General features: G+C 41.7%; 1 protein-coding gene across 5 annotated transcripts in view; it reads right to left on the bottom strand.

The window, feature by feature from the left end:
* Positions 1-25,881, bottom strand: part of BDP1 (B double prime 1, subunit of RNA polymerase III transcription initiation factor IIIB) — an 83,014-nt gene that overhangs the window by 3,977 nt on the left and 53,156 nt on the right. For 4 of the 5 annotated variants that reach the window (XR_008629393.1, XM_055133996.1, XM_055133985.1 and 1 more), the window contains exons 26-38: positions 22,752-22,874; positions 19,132-19,168; positions 18,588-18,680; positions 16,153-16,381; positions 14,376-14,527; positions 13,273-13,414; positions 12,258-12,444; positions 11,211-11,274; positions 9,690-9,879; positions 8,496-8,694; positions 4,798-4,837; positions 3,043-3,313; positions 763-1,015 (exon numbers count right to left, since the gene is read on the bottom strand). Coding sequence is in view for 3 of the 5 variants with exons in the window: in XM_055133996.1 (XP_054989971.1) it covers positions 763-1,015; positions 3,043-3,313; positions 4,798-4,837; positions 8,496-8,694; positions 9,690-9,879; positions 11,211-11,274; positions 12,258-12,444; positions 13,273-13,414; positions 14,376-14,527; positions 16,153-16,381; positions 18,588-18,680; positions 19,132-19,168; positions 22,752-22,874 (1,980 nt within the window). In the remaining 2 variants the exon portion in view is untranslated. Of the gene's footprint in view, positions 1-762; positions 1,016-3,042; positions 3,314-4,797; positions 4,838-8,495; positions 8,695-9,689; positions 9,880-11,210; positions 11,275-12,257; positions 12,445-13,272; positions 13,415-14,375; positions 14,528-16,152; positions 16,382-18,587; positions 18,681-19,131; positions 19,169-22,751; positions 22,875-25,881 lie in introns of those variants that run through there. The other variant, XR_008629395.1, reaches the window with a different exon arrangement.

Below are 25,881 nucleotides of genomic sequence, written 5' to 3'. Positions count from 1 at the left end.
ATCCATGTACACAACATCAAAGACAAAAGAAAGGACCAAGACATGGCTCAGTGGCTGACACCTGCCTGGTAAGTATGAAGCCTCACATGTGATCCCTGCTGCTGAGGCCTCAGGATTGTTGGCTGCACCAGGGCCAGGTGTGTGAAAGCACAACTACAGTGCACAACCCCAGTAAGCGCAGCAGCTACAACATGAGTGTGAACCCTGGCGAGCAGGTATGTGAGCACTACAACTGAAGTGCATTGCTACCAGCAAGCACTTCACCTCAAGAGTGTGTGTGATCCCTGACAAGCATGGAGCCAAATGGTGCAAGTAGAGGAAATGTGTGAGCATCCCAAGTAAGTATGTGTATGATCCTCCAGGCATTGAAACAGCATCAATAGAGGGGAAATACCTGCAACTTATATCGCTGAAGGACTTTCTTTAATACATTAGAAAGTTCTACAAATCATTATGAAAAAGTGAATGACCCAATTTATACAGCCAAATGATAAGAAAAGATAACTGATTCTTTTTTGAGTGAGGATAAATATCTCTGTTGAAAAAGTACATGCTCATTAAATCCATGAAGAATATTAAAAGAAGAAATTTGAGGGCCAGAGCAACAGTACAGAAGGCAAGGCTACCTCAGTGGCTCTTTCTAAACTATCTAGAGCTTGTTAATCCGTGAATGGGAATTACTCTAATTTCTGACATCCAGATGAAAACAGCAACTGTCACGGCCCTCCAAGTTTCGTACCTAACCCAGTGTTTACCACGAACCTGAGAGGCTGCAGCCGGACTGTTGAGGTTCTCAGATGCAGTACTGGCACCACTTGAAGATGGAAGCACATCAGAGGACTCCGGGTTTGTTTTCTGGCTTTCACTGGGTGGGTTCGATCTTTTCAAATTCTGTCTTGCTACAGGGATAAGAGGCTTGGGGCGCTTCTTTTTATGAAACTGAGTAGGTTCATCAGACTCCAAACTACTCTTTGAACATATTAAAGACAAAAATCCCAAGGGTCTTCTGCCAGGTCTGGAAATGAAATTTTAAAAAGTCAAAAATTATCTGCATTCTTAATAGCAAGTTCTTTCCATTTATGTTAAAAATAGCATCTCATATCGTACATCTCTCAAGAGCTTACAGCACTCGGTTATTGCATGTATTTATGACAAAGTTTACTGTACAGCAGTACTTCTCAAGTATAATAATGCATACAAAGCACCGGGGGGATCTTATTTTAATAAGGAGTCTTGAATAAGAATTCTAATGAGTTCTCATATGCTGCCCACATGTGTAAGGGGCCCCCAAAGTGATCCCATGATAGATTGCAGGCTTCACAGAAGGCCCTACACAGAAGGTCCCTACAAGTCCTTGTTGCTGGTCCCAGGTGCTTGCTTGGAGTAGTCAGGCTCTAGAGCAGACATTGGGAAATCAGAGTGCAGTACAAATGCAATCACTACACGTGTATTACCAACATGGCCATAACACAGCCATGATTATTTGTTCACATAAGGTCATATGAGTTTGCTGTTGCATTGTAATTGCAGAGCTGAGTCACTGCAAAAGACCATTTGAATCACAAAACCTTTGTGTGTTTGTATGTGTGTGTGTGTGTTTACTGACTTTATAAGTATACTGACCCTTGTTCCAGAGCCCTGCTTCTCAACTGGTTTTAACCCAAAGCCCCAGTAATAACTCATTTTACATTTGGCATGTGGCTAAGACCGGGAAAGATACTTCTGGCATCCAGGAAGATAGTGCTCACTTGTGAAGCACTGCATGACCCTCAGTTAACCAACAGCACAGCATGGCCCACTCCCCAGCTCCACAGGGTGTGCTCCTAGTGGCCCCCAAACACAGCTGAGCCAGACAGTGGGTATGACCTGATGGCCCGCCAGCACCTCGGGCCATGACAGTCAGGCCAAGCTTTGCCAAGAATGGATACAAATCCCAGAGCACTGTCAGGTGACTTGTTTTTTTTAAAGAAGAACAACACAGGGCCAATGAGGTGGCTCAAAGGGCTGGGACACATGCTCTGCCTGCAGGAGCCCCAGGTCCACACATCAATCAGGGACCTCTCGAATATCACCATGTGGCCCCAAACATAGCCCCTCCCTAAATTGAAAAGGAAAAACGGAAATTTGCTAATTTTTGCTTTCTACAATTTATAATAAAATTAACATTCATAAAATATGCCTCTTCCAGCAATACATATGTTCTAACTTCCTGTTCCCTTAGGACAAGCTTGTGTTCACTCTCCCGCTTCGACAGAATGCTGACGACAGAAACTGCCCCCAAGTCAGAGGCTCTTGCCAGGAACACAGAAGGAAAGGCTGGCTCTGTGCGTAAGTCCCATATTTACTCTTACAGATAGCAGTAGGCACACAGGAGAAACGGCACATGCCCTTAGGACTCCACTCAAACCACTTCAAAAGAAATTCCTCATGTCGGCCCCATGTCTCTACATCTGTACAGGCAGCTACACTGTGTGAGAGCATAAATCATGAAGTAATAATCCTGAAGACTCTGGAAAAGGAAGTGTGCTAAATTCTAAAGACCTCTGTCTAAAAAGTAAGTAATTCAAGCATTAAAATTAATCTCTTGATGTGTGGAATCTCTCTGCGTGTATGGGTTTATATCAAATGGTACTATGAAAAATTGCTTCAAGGGGCAGGAGTGTACAGCAGGTAAGGCATTTGCCTTGCACGCGGCCAACCTGGGTTCAATCTCCAGCATCCCATATAGTCCCCTGAGCACCACCAGGAGTGATCCTAGAGTGGAGAGCAAAGAGTAACCCCTGGGCATTGCTAGGTGAGACCCCAAAACAAAAACAAAATGCTTCAACATTACTTATTTCTTCTCATATAATTACTTTCCTTTACAGAGATGTAATATCAACGATCAACTTAGTCTATATGAACGTGTGTGTGGTGTTGTGTGTGTGTGTGTGTGTGTGTGTGTGTGTGTGTGTGTAGACATGTAGACACATATGTTCAGTAAAGAGTCTACCTACTCAGGAATAGAGAAGAACTTGTTCGTTAGAGATTCTCTTATATTACCTGGAGAGCGAGGTTTTTGAAGATGAAGGTCTGTTATGCATTTGTTCAGACTTAGAAGCAGAGCAAGTCCTTTCTTCCTTATCAGAAACGACCATTTTGTCCTGAGGTAAGAGAGGTGGAGTCTTTTCTAGTTGCCTGTCTGTTATTTTATCAAGCGACCTGGAGCCTATGCTTTGAAGAGTGGAAGGTTCAAGTTGCCTCTTCTGAGATTTTGGAGTGGTAGGTATACTTCCTGAAGTAGGGACATTGTTTTGTTCCTTATGTGATGCCCCTTCCAAAAAAAGCAAACAAATTGTAAGCAAACATAATGAAATTAGTACTTCCAAAGGAACTGCAGTATCTGAAGAGAAAAAACCATGATATTCTATCATAAACCTACCAAATAAACATTACTGCAGCCACCTAAACTATTCTAACTATAACACTTGGTTAAAAGATTGTGGTAACAACCACATTCTGACACAAAAAAGAATCAATGTATTTTGATGTATAAAACAAACAAACAAACAAACAAACAAAACGGAGAGGGGGATGAGCTTTGGGCCACCCCCAGAGCTGCCCAGGGGCTATTTCTGGCCAAGTGCTCAAAAGTGACCCTTGGCGGTACTCAAGGGATTATGTTCAGTGCTAGGGACTGAACCAGTTTCTACTATACCAGCCATGTGTAAAGTCAGATGCCTTACCTCCTACATTAGCTCTCCAGCCAATAAGTAGCTCGTGAACTAACACAATGATAACCCTCTAGGGCCAGAGTGGGAGTACAGCAGGTAGGGTGTTTGTCTTTCCTGTAGCCGACCCAGGTTTGATCCCCAGCACCCCATATAGTCCCTGCCAAGAGCAGCAAAGCCCTGAACACTGTTGGGTGTAGCAAAAAAATAGCACTGTAGCACTGTCCTCCCATTGGTCATCAATTTGCTCAAGCAGGCACCAGTAATGTCTTCATTGTGAGACTTGTTACTGTTTTGGGCATATTGAATACGCCACAGGGAGCTTGCCAGGCTCTGCCATGTGGGCGGGATACTCTCAGTAGTTTGCTGGGCTCTCCAAGAGAGACAGAGGAATCGAACCCGGGTCAGCCACGTGCAAGGCAAATGCACTACCCGCTGTGCTATCACTCCAGCCCAGCAAAATAATAATAATAATAATAATAATAATAATAATAATAATAATAATAATAATAATAATAATAGCCATCTTCTAGTCTTTGGGTAAAGATAAAAATTATATCATGCACTTTTGTACTCAAATTTTTTTTTCAGGTTTTGGGGTCATTCTCAGTGGTCTTCAGGGAACCATTTGGGGTCCCAGGATCAAATCCAGGTCACATATTAGGGCACTTATAAGGAAAGTGCCCCATTCGCTGTATTACCGCTCTGGTTTCTATAGTCAATTCTGTAACTCCTAAAACATAGTTGAACTTTAATAGGAAACCCTGTACATAATCATTTTCAGTTAAGTAAAAAATGAAAGCAGCTTCTTAAGCTACCAAACTGCCAAATCAAAGTCTCAGCAGAGAACTTCCAAAGATAAAATTGTGACTGTGGGACAGAGACATAGTAAGGGTTGCTGGGTAAGGACCCATGGTTACTCCTAGAAAAAACACCTAAGTACTGACAGGTGTAGTTGTGTCACCCACTTCTAAAAATACATGATCCCTAAAAGTATGCAAGACTACTTTGATGCCAAATTTGAACAAGATGCATCAAAAACAATGAGGATTACCCTATAAAATGCAATTATATTTATTTCACTTACCTGTTTCTTCAAAAACATTCACCAATTCCTTTGAACACACCTGTTTTTTAAAAAATTACAAAATAAATTAGAAATCTATTCATTAAGTTAAATTATATTTCCTTTTTCCAATACTGATTACCATAACCATTCATCTTTAACTAAGTCTAACTCCCATTTGCTAATTCAGTATAATATAATGTCCATGGGATCTGTACTGTACCGAAATTAGTTCTGCTTTTAACAATGGTAGGCAAAATGTTTTAGACCAAATCTCCAATCACAAACTAGAAAACAGCACAAAAACTTTTGTGAAACTCTTTTAAGGGCAACAGAAAAAGACTTCTCTTTCAGATGTGACAGGCCACGTCACTAACAATAGTAAGAAAAGCTTAGGTAAAATCAAGTTTGTTTCTTTTTTTTTTTTTTTTGCCTTTTAGTTTATAGGCAGCAATGTTCAGGGGCTAGACCTGGGTCTGCACTTGCGGGCCCATATGGGATGCTAGGGATCAAACCTGGGTCAGCCACCTGCAAGGCAAATACCCTACCCGCTGTACTACTACTCCAGCCCTAAAAATCATGTATTTTTAAAAGAATCACTGTTCCCTTTCTTCTGTCAAGGGAGCAGTATGCTTCTCTCAGAAACATATCCCACATCCATAAGGCAAAACACATCCTACAGGAACTCATGGCTACTAGTTATTTACAAAGTTCCAGCATCGTTTATGGACCAAATTACTGAGTCTACCCCTTTGTCAGTGAGATAATACCAAACACAGTATTACGAGGGTAACCAACAGCACTTCTAAGCCAGAATGCTAGACCCTGACCAGCACGACCGGGCGAGAGTGGGTGCTTGGGAGCCAGGCAGCGTGGAGGTCAAACTTGAGCCTCCTGTTTAGATGCCTGTGCCCAGACTGTGGAGCACTTGCCCACTCACTCTCGCTCCCTCTCTCTGGCCCTCAAGTAGATATTCTTTTTCCAGGAATACAAAGATGGTTCAGTATTATGAAATCCACCAATATAGTTCAACAGATATGAGGAGAAAAATCATACTCATCTTCTGGTGGAAAAAGTGAAGTGCGTCATCCTCACCTCATCCCCAACCCCCACCCTCCAAAATACAAAGACTGCAACAGACAGTAAAATATACCCTGCATATTACTATTACTTTTCAGCAACTGAACAACAATCCATAAGATCATCCTGATATCGTTTTCTATAAGACATAAAAGGATACACTGCCTCTGTTGTCTACCATCATCTAAGAACTATTGGGCTGCAACTTTCCCTTTCAACACACAGACTCTAGGGCCAGAGAGATAGTGCAGGAGGTAAGGCACTTGCTGTGCATCCTGCCAATGACACTACTCTGAATCCCCAGCATCACATACGGTCCGCAGAGCACTGCTATGGAGTACTCCTAAGAAGAGTTGAAAACAGGCCCTGAGCACTGCTGGGTGTGGTCCAACAACTCCGCCCCTCCCCCCTCCCCCCGCAATAAAGTAAAAAAATAAGAAAGTTTAGAAAAGGAAAGAGGATGGAAGAAGGGAGGGAGGGAGGGAGGGAGGGAGGGAGGGAGGGAGGAAGGGAGGGAGGGAGGAAGGAAGGAAGGAAGGAAGGAAGGAAGGAAGGAAGGAAGGAAGGAAGGAAGGAAGGAAGGAAGGAAGGAAGGAAGGAAAGAAGGAAAGAAGGAAATACAGGGGCCTTGGTGATAGTAAGTAGATAGGATGCTTGTCTTGCACGTGGCCAACCAGGATTCTATCCCTGGTACCCCATATGGTATGATCTCTGAGCAGAGTCAGAAAGAAACCCTGAGCATAGCCAAATGTGGCCCCAAAAACATAAAAAGAAAGCACAGATTCTAAATTACTTTTTCTATAGTACTATTATATAGTGTAGTACACTACAATTAGTTCAAGAAACAAAAATAAGAGATCAAAAAAACCTAGCACACAGCAATAGTGATCTGATCACCACAGTATGATCAGGTTTGCCTGAAATGGTAACGAGTGACAGAGTTATGAAGTCCATATAGTCTGCATGGGAATTTTTCATAAAGGACAGCAAATGAAATCCCCCGGGACATGAAAAAGCACAACATATTCAAGAAACAGAAAGATGTGCCCAGAGGCATAAGTCTAAATGCTAAGTGCATGCTCTGCATGCTGGGGAGCCAGATTTGATCCACAGACCACACTGTGCCCCAGGACTGCTGGGAATGAACCCTAGCACGGAGCTAAGAAGAGCTCAAACCACCCTGAGCACTGCTGGGCATGGTTCCCCAGAGAACTCAAACAACAACAAGATAAAAGAAAGACGACAGGGTGGGACACCGAGAACACTGGTGGTGGAATGGGTGATCAAACATTGTTTGACTGAAAAGTAATCATGCAAGTTTGTAACTGTATCTCAAGGTGATCCAGTAAAACTTCTTAAAAAAAATAAATATTTTAAAAAATTAATTTGGAAAAAAAGATGAGCAATATGGCTAAATAATGAGGCAAAAACTAGCAAAACGTCAGACTAGAGACAAATGAGACAGATAATACAGGGCTTTGGAAGTTCTAGTGCTAAGAGCAATGGGAAACTTGAAGCAAGATAATGTTGATCAGGTGAATAAAATCACAAAAGCAACGCATTCAGAGAAAAGTCATGTGAGGTCCCACAGCAAATAAATGATACAGTTACAATCTAGATAAATATGATACTTATTTATCTTTGGCCAGTCCTGGCTCTCCATTCAGGAGTCCTCGAAGGGCTCAGGGGACCATACTGGATGCCAGGGAATGAGTTGGGGTTTGACCACGTGCAAGACAAGTGCCCTACCCACAACCTATTGCTCCAGCCCCAATAGATAATACTTTTAACCTTATTTTCAGCCTCTGATACAGCAGTGAAAATGGCCTTGTTTTTGTCTGGGGGCTACACCTGGCGATACTCAAGGGTTACTCCTGGCTCAGGGGTTACTCAGGAATTACTCTTGACAGTGCCAGAGGACCGTATAGGATGCAGGGATTGAACCTGAATCTGCTGCATGTGAGGCAAGCACCTTAGCCACCATACTATCATTCTGAAAATGTTTGGGTTTTTTTTGATGTTTTATTGATTGATGTCTACTCAATTTTTTGGCAGGGAGGGGGGAGGGTGGTCTCTAAGATTCCCAACAGTGATCTGTGGCCAACCAGACTGTCCATTCAGCACTAGGGCCCGAGGACGCAGAGCTGCTCTGACCCTGCAGTGCTCAGGGAACCAGGTGATGCTGGGAATCAAGTGAGCCTCAGGCATGAGCCAGGAAAGTTCCTTAACTGCAATACTATCTCTCAGGGATCCACTAACTTCTAACTAGAACTCATAGAAAGTGAAAATCTACAACCAATTTTACCTAAATTATTGACGGTAGAAAGTATTAGAACTGGGGAAGAGTGATGGTACAGTGAGGAGGGTGCTTGCTTTGCACGCTGCCAACCTGGGTTCCATCCCTGGCACCCCATATGGTCGCCGAGCCCACTTAGGGTCATCCCTGATCACAGAGCCATGGGTAAGCCCTGAGCACCGCTGGGTGTTGCCTCCCCACAAAAAAGAAAGAAAAGAGAAGGAAGGAAGGGAAGGAGGGAGGGGAGGGACGGTATTAGAACCATACATGAAGAATCTAAAGGGAAAAACAGACCTAGATTATGGCAATATGGCCATCGGGTTGCTTACTGATTCAACCATACCTCAGAGGAATATTTCTCACAATTATCCACTGAAGCAAATGAACTTTTCTTGGCAGGAGGAACACTGTCACTCTCATCAAGGCTACAATGAAATCTCTTCCTTGATACATCCAAGTTGGCCGGAGGCTTTTCAGATTCTCCTCCAGAGTCAGATAAACACATGGCATCCTGACTGATGGGAGTTACTGGGAAATTCATACTGTACAGAAAAGACAGACATATTCAATAAATGGGTTAGAAGTTAACAAGATCAGAGGCTGAATTATTCCAATTAAAGCTGCCCACAATAGTCAAAGAAACGGGTATATGTTATGTGCATGGGCAATTCTGAAATGTTAATGTTTTCCTTGTCTGTAAAGTTAAATTTTAATCTAAGTTCAATATAAAAGGCTTCCATTTTTAATGCTGCTTAATAGGCAATTTAGCATCATAACTGAGTTAAAATACATCTTAAAAGCTTTTAGTATTAAAATTACCAAAATATATAGAAATACTACCTCTGGTACTATTTTTGCAACTTTCTATGATTTTTTTAAATATTTAAATCATATATAGAAATAAAAATATAAAGAAGCCACTTTATGAAACAGATTTTAACTTTCAATATACCAGTTTTCACATAATAGCATCAATCACATGAGGGACTAAGGGTAGAGTACAGCAGTTGGTGCTTGCCTTGCATGCAGCCAACCTAGGTCTGATCCTCTTACGGCCTTCTGAGCCCCACCAGGACCACTGAACACCACCAGGTATCACCCCAAAACAAACCAAAAAAATCACATTAGTAGATATTTAAATGACATTTTTTAGATAGTAAATTCATGATTTGTTCTCTGATTTACCACAAAATTACTAAATACTGTCTCCAAGACAATTACAAATAATAGTAAATACCTTGTGTAATTAACACTATCCTCATATTTTTTTTCAATTTCTTTTTTAAATGAATCACCGTGAGGTACAGTTACAGACTTACAAACTTTCGTGCTTATATTTCAGTCATAGGATAATTTGAGCACCCATCCCTCCACCAGTGCCCATTCCCCACCACCAATGAACCCAGTATCCCTCCCACCACCCCCACCCCACCTCTGTGGCAGGCACATTCCCTTTTGCGCTCTCTCTCCTTTCGGAACACTATCCTCATCTTAAAACATCTTTCCTCCTACAAAAACAGTTCAGCTCACTCATTACCTCATGTCACCCGTTTCTTCGTTATTCACTGACTTGAGCAAGATGGGTGCTGGAAGTAAAGGGTTGGGCATCAACTGGGTGGTTGTGTCAGCAAACTCTTCCACTTCATTGGCTGGGATTTCCACCAGAGTTAAGATGAATGTATGTTCATCTTCATTATCTTGTTGTACATCAGCAGCAATGACATTCACTAATAAAGTTTGAAAGTTAGAGATGATATAAAAATGTATACAGCACAACTAAAGTCATGCATTGAGGGAAAAATTTTAAATGCTTACACCAAAAATGTTAGAAATATGGTCATTAATGTTAGAAAGAAAAAACAAAATCATGGGAAAATTGAAAATTATTAATATATTTCATTTCTATGTAGTATCATGACCAAAATTTTTTTAAAAATTATACTCCTCAGAGAGTAATTTCATAAAAGATAAAGACAGTTCAGTACAAAAAGGACTTGGAGGGACTAGAGTGATAATAGAATGGGAAGGGTGCTGGCCTTGCATGCAGCTAACCTGGCTTTGATCTCTGGCATCCTGTACAAACAGCGCCCCCCACCCCAGCCCTGCCAGGAATGATACCTCAGTGCAGAGACAGAAGTAAGCCCTGAGAGCTGCCAGGTATGGTCCACAAGCAAATTCAAACAAAAAGACTAATAATACTAAAAAATAAAATTGGTATTCAGATGCTTTTTTAAAAAATTTAAGACCTCCCAAGACATAAAAAACTATCTTTTTCAACTGTAAAACTAGGCTAAAGTCGAGATTTAAGCGCAGTGGCCACACGTGTGCGGCCTTTCCACTGCTGCACGAGCATGATCCCAGAGGCCAGCTAAACTACTTTGGGCACCAGCAGCTTGCAGAAATGTCTCTAGACTGTGAACTGAGCCACTGCCCCATGATGCACCAGGAGGGAAAGGGTTTTTCTCTCTCGGCTTTTCCATTTTATGAGCACTGCAAAAGGGAAGTAAAAGCCTGCAGTGACGCAATTTCTAACAGAAATTTCCCTGGACTTAGTTACTAAAATACAGAAATCCAAAACCAGCCGTGCGACCTCATATCTCTTCACTGTCAGTAATGTAAAACATTATCAAATGCTTCCTTTTCAACAGGTCTGACTTTGAGGGGGGAACTCCAAACAATAATAGTGAGTTTTTTGTTGAAATATTGAAGGTAATCAAAGTAAAGTGAAATCTATCAGCTACACAGGCGGCGGGGGGGGGGTGGTGAGGGGGGTATACTGGGGCTCCTGGTGGTGGAATATGTGCACTAGTGATGGGATGGGTGTTGAGCATTGTATAACTGAGACTTAAGACTGAAAGCTCTGTAACTTTCCACATGGTGATTCAATTAAAAAAAAAAAACTAGGCTAAAAAAAAAATCAGTGTTCTCTTCCAAATAAACAGAAAATATTATTTGAATGGGCCAGACGGACATTGGTTGCATTTTATAAAGAAAAAAAAAAACCTACACTGAAAAACACCCAAAACATTAAATTCTTCTAGGAATCAGAATATTATACCTGTTAGATCTTGAGAACCGATTACATTCTCTTCTTGGATTTCCGGAATACTAGTTGATATACACTGCCATAAAATGATTAAAATCAGAAGGTGAGATTCAGCAAATCAGTCTTAAAATTTTTTCTGATGATGTGATAAGTGAACAGTTTCACTATTACAAAACTCATTAGTTTACATAGCCATATACATTTCTTCATGTATTTTGAAATTTTTAGTCATACCAACAAGTTCTTACTTTAAATATATTTATACATACATATATATGCACATACATACAAAGGAATTCTGAAAAATTAATAAACCTGTTTATTAATATGGATATTTTAAGGAGGAAATATACTTATTACTATTATGTAATATACTTATTATATATTAAGAAGCATATAATTAAGTGCAGGACTGGAGTGATAGCACAGCAGGTAGGGCGTTTGCCTCGCACGTGGTCAACCCGGGTTCAATTCATTCGTCCCTCTCGGAGAGCCTGGCAAGCTACCGAGAGTATCCCACCCACATGGCAGGGCCTGGCAAGCTACCCGTAGTGTATTCGATATGCCAAAAACAGTAACAACAAGTCTCACAATGGAGACGTCACTGGTGCCTGCTCGAGCAAATTGATGAACAACGGGATAACACTGATGCAGTGCATAATTATATGTAAGTATACAGTTAATATACTTTTTTAGTTCTAAATCCCTCAACCCCTTCCTCTTCCCAGACAGCAGCCTCCGCACTTCTCAATGTTGGCATTAGACGGAGGGAGGCCGACTGCTCTCCCAGCCCCAGCACAGCTCCCTTCAATCTGTTCTCCACAGAAAACAGAAAACCTTGTTTTCCTTAACCTGTGATATTCACGGAACTTCTCTACTGCTTTAACCTCTTAAAGTGTGGGGCCCAGGAACATGGCTCTATAGTAGAGGCTCTCGTCTCCAAGCGTGATCTGTCACTGCCCCAAAGGTATTCCCATAGATACATTTTTATAGATGCAAATGTGTGTACCACGTCTAACATACGTCTATTTCATCACGTGATCTGGAACCGTCTTTTACCTCTGGCACATGGAGCGTGAGCACACTGCAGCCCTCTGAGCCCTGGGCCGGTGGCGCATCTGTGGGACTCTCACTGAGAGCCTCACTCAAGCCAAGTGTGAGCGGGGAACAGCTTGGATCCGAGGAAACAACTGGAGCAACTGAAAGTATCTGAGCCTGCTGGTGCTCCACCTCCTGATCTTCATTCCTACAAGGAAAACTGATCTAATTTAGAGTTCTAGCACGTATCAAGTCAACACTACAGAACAGGGTTTAGAGCTAGATCCATCAAAGATCATTGGACTTTAGGATTTCCACACTTTCAAAATATAGAAACCTGGAATCCCAGAAGACAGCAGCTCGCTGGAGATCTCTCCACACCCCATGCCAAACCAATTCCACCGAGGTTCCTCAGATAGAGCAGATATTCCCTCTCTGCCTACTCCAAATGAGCCCCTGGTGGCCACAAACTTTCAGAAGAAAAACCCAGGCAGGCGGGAGCAGGGACTGAAGACGCCAGGCCACATGGCGGTGGGAGAAACAGGACTTCCCTTCCAGTCTCCCCACCTGCTCGGGTGGGTCCTGGCTGTCACACCCACAAACTGCCTCCAATGCCATCTCAGTGCATTAACGTCCTTGAGGCTCACAAATGAAACTCAAAATGGACCTGCTCCCTACAGAGGTGTCTCTGGATCCCAACAATTTACAATTTTAGAATTCCAGGAGCACGCGTGGCCGTGCAACCTCTCATGATATCCATAGTAAGCAATAGAAAATAAAGTACCTAGCATCTGCCTGTGGCAGGCAGGTTGAACGATGGTGGGAAAATTCAAAATAATGGTGGTGGGAAGGTGGAGGGTGGTGGGATTGGTGTTGAAAAATATTGAATGTAATCAATTAAAGTGAATAACCTCATAAAAATTAAAATTAAAAATAAATAAATAAATGAAACACAGAAACCTTTTCAAAGTCTACGGGCTACCAAATAGGACTAGGACCCGAAGCAAAGTCAGCCGGGATGCCTTCCCGCTTTCACCTCTCAGTCAGGTTCCCATGCTCCAGGGACCCCTGGACACCGATCACATCTGCCAATCTGCTTTGCTCCCAGCTTTCTGCTGCTGTGACTGCTTCAAGGTTCTCTTCTAATTCTGCCGTATCAGAAGCACTTTTCTCAGTTTCTTGAATAAAAAAGAGACAATCTAATAGTCCATTTTAAATCTTCGTATTAAAAACCTAAGTCTCTCTTTGGAGAGAATACTGAATAGTTAGCGGTTCTTGCAAACTTAATCCAAAAGCAAAGTGATTCTCATGGCAGAAGGATGATCCTGGCTACTGATATTTGGGTTCCACCCCCCCCCCCCCAACACACACACACACACCTTTTTTTATTGGGAGAGGAGTGCTGAGGGGTCTGGGAGTTTCTCCCAGAGATTCACAGCCAACAAGGTAGATGGTTCAATGCTCAGGCCCAAAGATGTGGCCCAATGTCCAGCCAGATGGTTCAACAATGTACCCTACAAGGATGCTGGAGATCAGGGGATCACACCCTCCTCCCCAAAGAGAGTATGAACAGATTTCTGAACAGGTAACAGTGAATCCTGCACTAGACGTAATTCAATCCTGGCTGCCATATAATTCTACATTCAAAGAGATAGCTCCAGATGGTGAACTATCTCTCTGGTCCTATAGAACCCAATTTTAAAATGAGCTTAACAGAGCCAGAGAGTAAGTGAGAGATACATAAAATCATTATTCATAACTAGGGTGGGGAAATACAAACCAAAGTAAAAAGAGACACTGTTTTACATCCACTAGAATAGTACGGACAGTTTTTGTGTGTTTTTTGTGTGTTTTTGGGGACAGAAAAGGGAAGGGTCAGGAGGTCCAGGGATCCCATCAGTGATGCTCAGCCAGGCAAGCTGACCATTCAGAGTTAGGTCCTAGGATGCAATACAGCTTGTGCCCTAAAGGGAGGACAGCTGGGCCACTCCAGTGGTTCTAGGCACTCATTAGTGTCTTTATCTGTTTGAAACTTTTTAATAAGTTAAAATATCTTTAATGACTGATTATCCACTTGGAATGTCAATGCAATTTCCAGTGTCAAGGTAACTTTAAAACTTGCAAGGAAACAAAATTTACCTCTGTGAATTTCCTCTTCTTCCCCTTTGGTTCCAGACAAATTAGGATGAGCACCAACACTATTGGTCCCTAAAATCTTCGTAAGATTTACCTTAGGTTTGGCAAATCTACTTCTCATTTTCAAATTATTGGTCACTTCAGAAGCTGTATTCCTACAAAGAGGGATGGGGAGAGAGAAAAATGGTTTGCACATGTGAGAATTCTCTCTCATTCTAATATACCAGTCTAACATAAACAGATTTATGTGCCACCGACTCAGGGGCCACGCTGTCAGGGGCCAAAGTGTTAATTTATTCATGCTAAAATTACACAGTAACAACTTGACTGAGTCAAGAGAACTTGACTAATTCAAGAGAATCTGCACCCTATTCATAAAAATAGACACTTTAATTAAAAATTAGATTTAAGCTCCATGGTACGCATGTTGTTACAATTCCAACATATAAACTATTAAAACTTAAATGGTGGGGGGGGAAACTAAATTAAATGAGGGATCCAGGAATAGCTCAGGGGTAGAGTGCCTGCCCGGGAGTGTCACTGGGGAGTCCTATGATCCTTGGTACACAAGGATATGTGACTCCATCAAGCTCTGCACTGAAAGTGCAAGCAAGCATCACAACTGAATTGCACACAGCCAAGCAGGGTTCAGTCCCTGGCACCCAACAGGGTCGCTGAGTGCTACAAGGAGTGATCCCTGAGCACAGCCAAGAACAACCCCTGACCTCTGCCCGGTGTTGTCCAAAATGCCAGCCATTCTTTTTTTGAACTGAACAGAGGTGGGAGAGACAAAGCCTTGCATATGGAAGGTCAACCCCCAGCAAAACAGAGCTCCATGCCCAGCATGGCCAGGAGCAATCCCCTCGTACAGCCAGAGAAGCCCATCAGAACAGCTGAGTGCGGCCCCAAACAAAAACAGGAGGACGGCAGCCATCAAGCACCACATCTATAAGTGTACCAGCACCCCAACCCACAAGCACAACCCCCACCACAACCAAAGGAAAAAGGGAAGGAAAGGGGGAAATAAAAACATGAGTTTGCAAGTGGTAATATCAATTATGGGGCTGGAGAGAGCATGGCGGGCAGGGTGCTTGCCTGGCACTTAGCCAACCTGGGTTTGAACCCTGGGACCATATATGACTCCCCGGCCCCTGAACACAGAGCCAGGAGCAAGCCAGGAGCATTGCTGGAAGCAGACCATAGGCCAAAATAAATAAATAAATAAAAATAATAATATAAAGGGGCTGGATTGATAGTACAGTATATAGGGTGCTTGCACTGCACGTGGCCAAGTCAGGGTCAATCCCTGGCACCTCATATGGCCCCTGAAGTTCCCCAGGAGTGACCCCTGAGCACAAGCAGGAGTAAGCCCTGAGCAATATTCAGTGTTGCTCAAAAACTTAAATAATAATAAGACCTAAAATCACTCAAGCCTTAAAGGATGAGAAATTCGTATTGCCTGCTTTACATCTATGCACCTTATTCAGAAATATTAACTAACTAAACTAAATGATTTTGGGGGCCCTTTGGAAGGTCAGGTTTCGGGCCACATCTAGGTATACTTGGGGACTACTCCTGACTCTGCTTTCAGGAATCACTCCTGGAAGGGCTTGGAGGACTTGTCTGGTGCCAGAAATAGAACCTGAGTCAGCTGCATGTAAGGCAAGTGCCTTAACCCTTGTTCTATCTCTCTGGCCCCTGATACATTTAACTACACCACTGATTGAATACCATTAACTGTTGAAACTTAAAAGAAAAAGCTTAAAAAAACAAAATAAACCTGTTTGAAAGAGTTTCTTCCTTTGCTTCCTCCATTAATTCAATTTTTTCTGTAGTACTTTGCCCATCCAGTACAATCTTGTTTTCTTTCAATGATGAGGAAGATGTAGTAGTCACAGGTGAAGAAAGGTCCTGGCATTCGTGCACAATGCTGTGATTTACATGATCTGGGCTAAAAGGAATATGGTTTTTATCCCTTGACTGAACATCAGGAAGTACACATATTCCTACTGCAGAAAAAAATAGAAAATTAAAACTGACCCAATACATATGAATGTCCAAATAAAATAAATCCTCCATCATTTAACAATTATAAAATCCTATGTTACTGTTCATTTTTGGGGCTGGAGCAATAGCACAGTGGGTAGGGTGTTTGCTTTGCACGCGGCCGACCCAGGTTCGATTCCCAGCATCCCATATGGTCCCCTGAGCATCGCTGGGGGAATTTCTGAGTGCAGAGCCAGGAATAACCCCTGTGCATCGCCGGGTGTGACCCAAAAATAAAAAAAAAAAAAAATCTGCTCATTTTTACTTAAAATTAAAATTTATGGTCTCATTTTTGGGTTTTATCTGTTTGGTTTCTTTTGGTTTGGGGGCCACATCTGGCTCTGCATCAGGAATCACTCCTGGTGCTTAGGGACCATATGTGGTACTGGAGATCTAACCCAGGTTGGCTCCATGCAAGGCAAGCACCATACCAGCTGTACTATCGCTCCCGCCCTCTAAATTACCCTCTAAATTATTATATTTAAATACAGGCCACACTCAGTGGTGCTGGGGGGAAAGACCCAGGCCCACTCAGCTACGCTGGACCTAGCAGTGCGGACTTAATGGTACTCAGCAGTGCTCAGAGGCCATGGAAGCTAGAGACCAATGGGGCTCCAGGTGAGGGGCTGATAGGATGGAACAGGGGGCTTCACACGGGCTAGTAATATGCTCAAACACTTGGGTATCTTCTTGGATCCTGGCCTATTCTGAGGTTAGTAATTTTTTATTTATTTGGTTTCTGGAAGTTGTGGGTCATATCCTCAGTACTCAGGGACTATGCCTGTCTATATGCTCAGGAAACCATCTGCAGGGGCAGGGATTGGAACCAGCATCCACCACACATGCAAAGCAACACCATTACCACCAATACTATCGCTCCAACCCAGTTTAATACTTATAATAGAGTGGAACTTTTATGTTATTATAAGCAAAAGTAAAATTTCTAGTAATTTTAGCAAATATAGATATTCAGATGAATTTCAAGACAGAATCACCATTAACAGTATTTAAAAACCTGAATTTTATGTTCTAATGATTTGTGGCAGTCTCCAGTATAGTACTCTGCCCTTAACAAGGAAGCCCAGTAGGGAACAACGTAGAGACTTTCCTGGAAGTACATAGTTATGGGCTCAAAAGTCTTAACATCAAAACCAAACCACAGATCACTTGTCATCAGTCAAAATAACTGATGGAAACATAACTAACATTATTTTGTACATTATTATTAATGTACTTAAAGCTGAAGGTACTTAATAATAATCATAGCTTTTCTTTAAAGCTGATCTTATCTCTGTTTGTTTTTGTTTGGGCGCCACATCCAGCAGTGCTCAAGGATTACTCTTGGCTCTGTACTCAGGGATGACTCCTGGGGGAGTCTGGGGGACCATAGGTGGTGCCCAGGGTTGGCCGCATACAAGGCAGGCACCCCACCTAATGTACTACTGCTCTAACCCCAAATTCTGGGTTGACAGATCTTTTGGCTCAATATAAACTACCAGACAGTCAAAACTAAATTATCTCAAGAATTGCTACTGCTCCTTCAAACCATATTTGATTGTGAAGACTAACCAAAGTGGTAACTCCTATCACTGTATCACTGTCATCCCGTTGCTCATCGATTTGCTTGAGTGGGCACTAGTAACATCTCCATTATTGAAAGGAATATGTATAAAGTGACTAGTGATCTATGAGTTCAGTATATCAATGGTGATTATGATAGATCATTAGATCAACTGCACTGTAGCATTGTCATGCCGTTGTTCATCGATTTTGCTCATATGGGCACCAGTAACGCCTCCACTGTGAGACTTGTTGTTGCTGTTTTTGGCATATCAAATATGCCATGGGTAGCTTGCCAGGCTCTGCTGTGCGGGTACTCTTGGTAGTTTGCCGGGCTTTCCGAGAGGGGCAGAAGAATCGAACCCGGGTCAACAGCGTGCAAGGCAAATGCCCTGACTGCTGTGCTATCGCTCTATTCCACAAAAACAACTTGTTCTTAATAAGTCAAGTGCATTGTGAAATGCTGGCCACTATATAAATAAGGTAAGTAAGTGGGATGAATCAACACACAATTTTTCAGGAAAAGAGCAAAGTGACAACAAGTTCAAATACAAAACTCTTCCTCAAATCTCTTGAAAGAAGGGTCCTGTGTCTTCCTTTCCTTCTTACCTTGGCCCTGCTCCACGCTGATCTGGGACTGCAGCAGCACGTCTCCCACTGTGAGCAAGGCTACGGCAGCTTCAGCGTTCCCGTCACTGGGCCCTGTGAGGAAATGAACTAACAGTAAAACACTGGAAGAAACCTGGAAATTCAATTATTTAAACTATTTCTAAATCCAGATACTTATCTTCCAGTAATGATTTCAATATACTCTACCAGTAATTCATTACTATAGTAGTGTTTTGTTCAATATATAAATTACAAACTAAAATCGTCTGTTAGCTTTTACTCACACAAAAAATTATCTCCCCATATTAAGTAACTTAATACCTTCAAAGAAAAATACATCTGTATAGATCAGAGGAAAAACATACTTCTTCATTTAAATATTTAACTCTTACACTTTAAGAATAAAAATTTCTCCTAGAAATTACATATTCAATAGCAAAATAATTTTGTTCAACTCTTTAGCAAAATGACTAGGTACCACTACAAAACAATGATGTGAGTTTTAACCCACCAGCTTTAGCAGTTTTCCTTCTTAAATAGTTACCTGCTTCATTTTGGGTGTGTTCACTTGTGGTTATTTCCTAAAAGGAGGAAAAGAAAACAATGCATTTTTCCAAACATCAGCTATTCCTTCAAAAAGCACTGTATTTCACAGTTAAGTGTATAGTTATAGTTTTGATCACAAAAGTATGGACACTGGCATTTTCTCTTAAAAACATAAACTCACAAATCAGTACCAAAAAAATTTAGAAGTGAAATTCTATTTTTTATATCATTTCCTTGAGTTACATGCAAATGTCAACTCTAATTGGATTCCTTTGTGCATCTGTGATTTATTCATTTTATTTTTTGGTTCAGAGGCAAGAGATGATGCCGGGTTATCAAACCTGGGGCACCAAAGAATCACAACCCTTCCTCTAGTAGCTACAGGCCCTTCTTCCTTGGAAGAACAAGATTTTAGCTCCTGACATAACAAGAAAACTACAGACCAACATCACTTATAAAGATTCCAAAAAAGTCTTCAATGAATACTAGGAAACTAAATCCAGCAACATATAAAAAGTAGACATCAAAAAAAAAAAAAAGCAGACATCATGACAAAGTTAGCTTTATGCCAAGGATACAATTTTTGATTTAACATCCAAAACTCAATGTAATATAACATAACTATACAGTAGAATAATAATCATGGACCCAAGGGACCGATTAACGGACAGAGCACATGCCTATATGCCGGAGGCCTGTGTCTGATCCCTGGAACTGCACCGTCTCCTGAGGACCACTGGGAGCAGCCCCCCAGCACAGAGTCTAAAGGAGACCCTGAACATCACATTAGGTTTGGCCCAAAAACAAAAGAAAAAACAATATAAGAAATGAAAATCACAACACAGGAGCCAAAGCCATATTATAGCAGGTAGAATGTTTGCCTTACATGAAGCTGAGCCAGATTTGATCCCTGGCATCCAATATGATGCCCCAAACACCGGGTACAGGGAGTAATCCCTGAAAATCACTAGGTGTGACCCAAAATGCCAAAAATAAAAATTTTGGGGGGCTGGAGCAATAGTACAGCAGGTAGGGCGTTTGCCTTGAACCTGGCCAACCCAGGTTCGATTCCCAGTATCCCATATGGTCCCCCAAGCACCGCCAAGAATAATTCCTGAGTGCAGAGCCAGGAGTAACCCCTGAGCATTGCCAGGTGTGACCCAAAAAAGCGGAAAAAAAATTTAAAAATTTAAAAAACATAGCTCATTTTAATGACTTGGGGGGGATACATATGGTAAATTCCAACAACTATTCAAGATTAAAAAATAAATACACACACACAGTTTATATCAGACATAATGACAAAGGACTGGATACTGTCCCCTGAGTCTAGGAACAAGGCAGGATGTCCACTCTGAGGATTGAAGAGGTAGGTGTTTGCTTTGCACCTGTCTACCTGAGTTCAACCCAACACTGCATATGGTTCCCCAAGCACCACCAGGTATGACCCAAAAACAAAACAAACAAAATTATTTAGCTCGACTAAAGTTCAGGCAGGTGGGAAGCTTTGCTTGACATATGCCCAGCATTTCTGGAGAAATGGCAAAATTCTAAGTATAGAGGAATACGAAACTATAATGAGGGTTTGAGCAAAACCACCATTTCACACTCAACAGAGTAACAGGATCCAAGGAGTCCAAAAAAAATAAAAAAGCTGCAGAGAATGTGAAGAAACTAAAACTCCCATACACTGCCGGTAGAAATATATAACAGTATAGATGCTTTGGAACATGGTTTGACAGGTTAAAATGATTAAATACAGTTACTCTAGGGCCCAGCGATTTTACTCTTCATACTACACACACAACATTTGAAAGGTGCACAGAAAGCTGACCACAAATGTTTATAACAGCATTATTTATAATAACCAAGAGGGTCAGAGAGATCGTACAAGTGTCATGTCATCCGCCTTGCATCCTGCTGACCCCAGTTAAAATCCCCAGCACAACATACAAAACCCTGGGTTATCTCTAGAAGTCATTCCTAAATATACAATGAGGAATAACCCTGAGCTCTGCTGGATGTGGCAAAAGGGGAGAGGTTGTCACCAAAAGATAGAAGCAACCAGTATATTCATGAGCAGATGAACAAAATGCCTGTGAATATTACCAGTCCCCCAAACAAGGAAGCACTGGCATTGGCCCAATACAGGTGAGTTGGAAAGCATTTGGCCAAGTGAAAATAGACATAAACGATAGCACTGTATGACTTCATTCACATAAAAGGTCTACAACAAAAATAAAAAATAGATTATTGGTTGCCGAGGGCTGGGAGGAGATGGGGAACAACTAGTAAGAGAGAATGTGAGTTTGATTTTTGCTTTATTCTGTATTTTTTTTCTTTTTCTTTTTGGTTTTTGGTTTTGTGGCCGTACCTGGCAGTGTTCTGGGGTTACTGTACCCAGGAATCACTCCTGGCAGTGCTGGGGAGTCAATACGGGATGCCAGGAACTGGAGGCAGGCTGGCCACATGCCAGGTAAATGGTCTACCCATCACTACTGCTCCAGTTCCTGGAATTTCTTTTAAAATTGATAAAAATAATTTAAAATTGCAATGTTTGCTCATATTTGTAAGTATACTCCAACAACCAGTTATATACTTAAAATAGGTGAATTGTTCTGTGTGAACAGTATCTTAATAAAACTATTTTTAAAAGCTGTGATCCCAGGATGGGAAGATGGTTCAAGGGCTGGAGTGCAGGTCTTTTGTGAGCAAGGTTCAATCCCTGGGGCCTCATGGTCCCCGAGCACTGGAGGGTCCCTGTTATCCAAAGTCAGAAAAGCTGGGCCATATCTTACTAAGAGTAGCATCTGGGCAGCCCCTCCCAAAAGCTGTAATTCCAATTCCAGATTTTTTTTTTCTTTTTTTGGGTCACACCCAGCGATGCTCAGGGGTTACTCCTGGCTCTGCCCTCAATTACTCCTGGCGGTGCTCAGGGGACCATATGGGATGCTGGGAATCGAACCTGAGTCAGCTGCGTGCAAGGCAAATGCCCTACCCACTCTGCTATTGCTCCAGCCCCTCCAATTCCAGATTTGCAAAACAAAATAAGTTATCAACCCAAATCAGGAAGCCGGTCACACAAAATGAAAATACATCTTCAATAATTTTTATGTACTACTTAATGTAACATAATTTAACAATAAGTTTACAAGGATATTAAGAGATATGCTCATACTTTTTAATAAATGCTTTTTAAGTCATGAAGACGATTACTGAATTTTAATTAAAAAATTTCAAGTCAAGGCTTTTCATAAAAGTCTATGAAGATTTTATTAGTTTCTACTTTTCATACTATGATTCCCTTTATGAAGGATACTTGCAAGAAACTCCTTGCAAATTCATTATTTTGTTGTGTTTTTTGTTTTTACTTGTGGGCCATACCCAGCTATGCTCAGGGATTACTCCTGGATCTGCAGTCTGGGATCACTTCTGGAGGAGACCAGGGGATCAGATGAAGTGCTGGAGATTAAACCCAGGTTGGCCAAGTGGCAGGCAAAGACCCTACCCCTCATACAATCCTCTAGCACAACTAATGATACGTTTAAAGCTTCCAAGTCCTCCAGTAGTTTGAAAGTAAATAGAATTAAGAAAATAATTCTGAAAATGGATGCTTACAACTGTTAGCATATTCTCACTGACATCTTGTTTCACTTCCTGAGGATTCACTTCTACGTTTAGCAGCTCCTGTTCAACAACTGTTATACATCCAACATCTGGGACATCCATGGTTATTTCAAGCTGTCAAAATGAAAAGTTTCATTATTTTGCTTTGGCATACTCTAATAAACAAAACAAAATGATCATATAAAGATGCTAAATTAAATAATGCACATCCATACAAGACTAAAACTGCACTGATTTTTTTTTTTGCTTTTTGGGTCACACCCAGCGATGCTCAGGGTGTACTCCTCTGCACTCAGGAATTACTGACAATGCTGGGGAGACCATATGGGATGTTGGGGAATCGAACTTGGGTTGGCTGCGTGGATAAGGCAAACGCCCTACTCACTGTACTATTACTCCAGTCCCCAAAACTGCACTGATTCTTAAAATGATGGGCACCACTTCAGTATAAGTTAAAGAGTTAAGGTTTGGATTTAATCTTGTGTCTTGGCTATACCCAATTGTGATCAGAGCTTACTCCTGGTTCTGTGATCATTACTGCCAGGGGTTCAGGCAACCATATGGGGTGCCAGGAATCAAACCCAGAATACCTGTGTGCAAGGCAAGCAACCTTCCCACTGTTCTATCTCTCCGGCCCAAGATTCTAAATTCTTTTTCTTTTTTTTGAAAAGGATTTATTATGTATAAAATACATACATAGTTTAATTGAATAGGTAACACAATTAGGTACTACTGGGCCATAAATTAAGCCCCTGGTAGAGTACCCATTTTCTGCTGCAAAGGCAGCAGTATTTAGGCATGAAAAGGCCTGCATCTCTGTTCTCTTTTCTAAATGGCTTATTTACAGAAAGTATGCAAGTTGAAGTCCTACATTATCTCTGGTATATAAAATAGATAACTCCAATACCCAAAGAGTTAGCAACTGCAACAGAACAGATAACCCCAACTCTCAGTATCACCTGGACCACCCTGAAGAGTGCCACAGAGTTCCAAGCTAACCATAAAAAAAAAAAAAAAAAAAGGGAAAAGGCCCAATGCCAGGTGACTGAGTTGGACTTTTAGAAAAATGCTACCTATAATCGAAATCTAGAGTTCCGTATTTCACCACTTCATTACTGAAGAGAACAAAACTAGCACCCTGTATCCATTCACGATCTGTAATCCAGCTGCCTACTCCATTTTCCAGGGAGTATCCTTTGTTGCTTCCTTTCCTTTCAATAAACTCATGTGGTTATTCAGAGATGACTGAAATATTTGTAAATTCTTTTTTTATTTTGATCCAAGGTTCTAAACTCTTAAACTGCGATTCTTAACAACCAGTAGGCAAAGTCTTCAAGGCTAAAAATCTCAGTGCCATGCATTCCATTTTCATTATCCCCATCTTCTTACTGTTTCTCTTATCAGTTTGTCACATTTAAGAAGGGGTTCCTCAAAGCTAGAGGATCACAGGTAGAAGGATACGGAGCTGAATTAATTTAATTCCTGCTCGAAAGTAAATCAGAATCTAAGAAACACAGGCACATAAGCAACTAGTCATATATTGTTCTAAGGGTCACAAGAGAGATGAATGAAAGCACTCAGAAAGGTTTAGCACACCACAGAGATAGAGAGAAATAGCGCATGTGCTTCTCCTGAGGCCCTAGGCTCAATCTGGCACACTCGCATAACAGGTCTCCCCCACCTCCCCCACCTCCCCCTACTCCCAATGACATCTACCCTCTCTCTCTCCTGTACAGGTTTGGAGACACCTATACAAGTCTTGACAACCATAACAATCATCATTTAAAATAATGGGTTCACTCAGATGAACTCGCCAATTAGCAATCTAATAAGTCAAAAAGACCCATAATTTGAAAGCTAAAAAGAATGATCTACATCCTGGGGCTGGAGCGATAGCACAGCAGGTAGGGCATTCGCCTTGCACTCAGCTGACCTGGGTTCGAGTCCCAGCATCCCATATAGTCCCCGAGCACCTCCACGAATAATTTCTGAGTACATGAGCCAGGAGTAACCCCTGTGCATCGCCGGGTGTGACTCCCCTCCCACAAAAAAAAAAAAAAAAAAAAAGAATAATCTATATCCTAAACTACACAGAAGTTAATCTGAGTCCTATTCCCTTATTAACATAGAAATTAGTATAAAACACAAACAGTATAGAAGCAAAAGTTGGAAAATCTGCCTTCAGGCTAAAGCAATTGCACAGTATAGGGCATTGCCTTGCTGACTAGAGTTTAAAATCCAGCACCCCATAGGGTCTCCCAAGCCCCACTATGAGTGATCCCTGAGCAGAGCCAGGACTAAGTCCTAAGCACCTCTGGGTGTGGCAAAAAAATTTTTTTAAAAAGAAAAAGATTCTGCCTTTAAGATATATTGACTTACTCATAAACAACTTTGTAACTGTGTATCTCACAGTGATTCAATTAAAAAAATTTTTTTAATTGGGGGCCGGAGCGATAGCACAGTGGGTAGGGCATTTGCCTTGCATGCGGCCAACCCGGGTTCGATCCCCGGCATCCCATATGGTCCCCCAAGCATTGACAGGAGTAATTCCTGAGTGCAAAGCCAGGAGTAACCCCTGAGCATCTCTTGGGTGTGACCCAAAAAGCAAAAAATAAATAAATGAATAAATAAAAATAAAAAAAAATTTAATTAAATAAAAGCTTAACAAAAAAAGACATTAAAATAATTTCTATGTGTTCTGACTACTCAGACTCAAAAGCTGAAGAGAAATCTCTGCTACTGGCCTGGAATGAATAAAAAAAAAAAAACAGGTGAGGACTAGAGCTAGTTTAATTGGCTAAAGCACATGCAAAGGATGCAGGGAGCTGGCTTCAACTCCTGGCACCATGGCAACCAGAGATTACAAAAATTGATTTTTATTAATACCTTATGCAACCCACTAGGGTTAGCCTTCGGTAACCCTATGCAACCCACTAGTAGCCTTCGGTAGACGCTACTCAGAGAACAAGACTTTCAAATCCTAACAAACACCAAGAAAGGGCTACTACAAGCAGAACAACGTAAGACAAAGTTCCAAGCAATCAGAAACCAATCTCCAGGGCCACAGAGATAGAACAGAGGCTAGGGGGCTTACATACAGCCGACCTCAGTTCAGTCCCCA

The sequence above is a fragment of the Sorex araneus genome, chromosome 1, assembly GCF_027595985.1.
Source record: "Sorex araneus isolate mSorAra2 chromosome 1, mSorAra2.pri, whole genome shotgun sequence".
Taxonomy (NCBI): Eukaryota; Metazoa; Chordata; class Mammalia; order Eulipotyphla; family Soricidae; genus Sorex; species Sorex araneus.
Note: the sequence above shows the minus strand (reverse complement) of the source record. Positions and strands in the feature narration are given on the sequence as shown.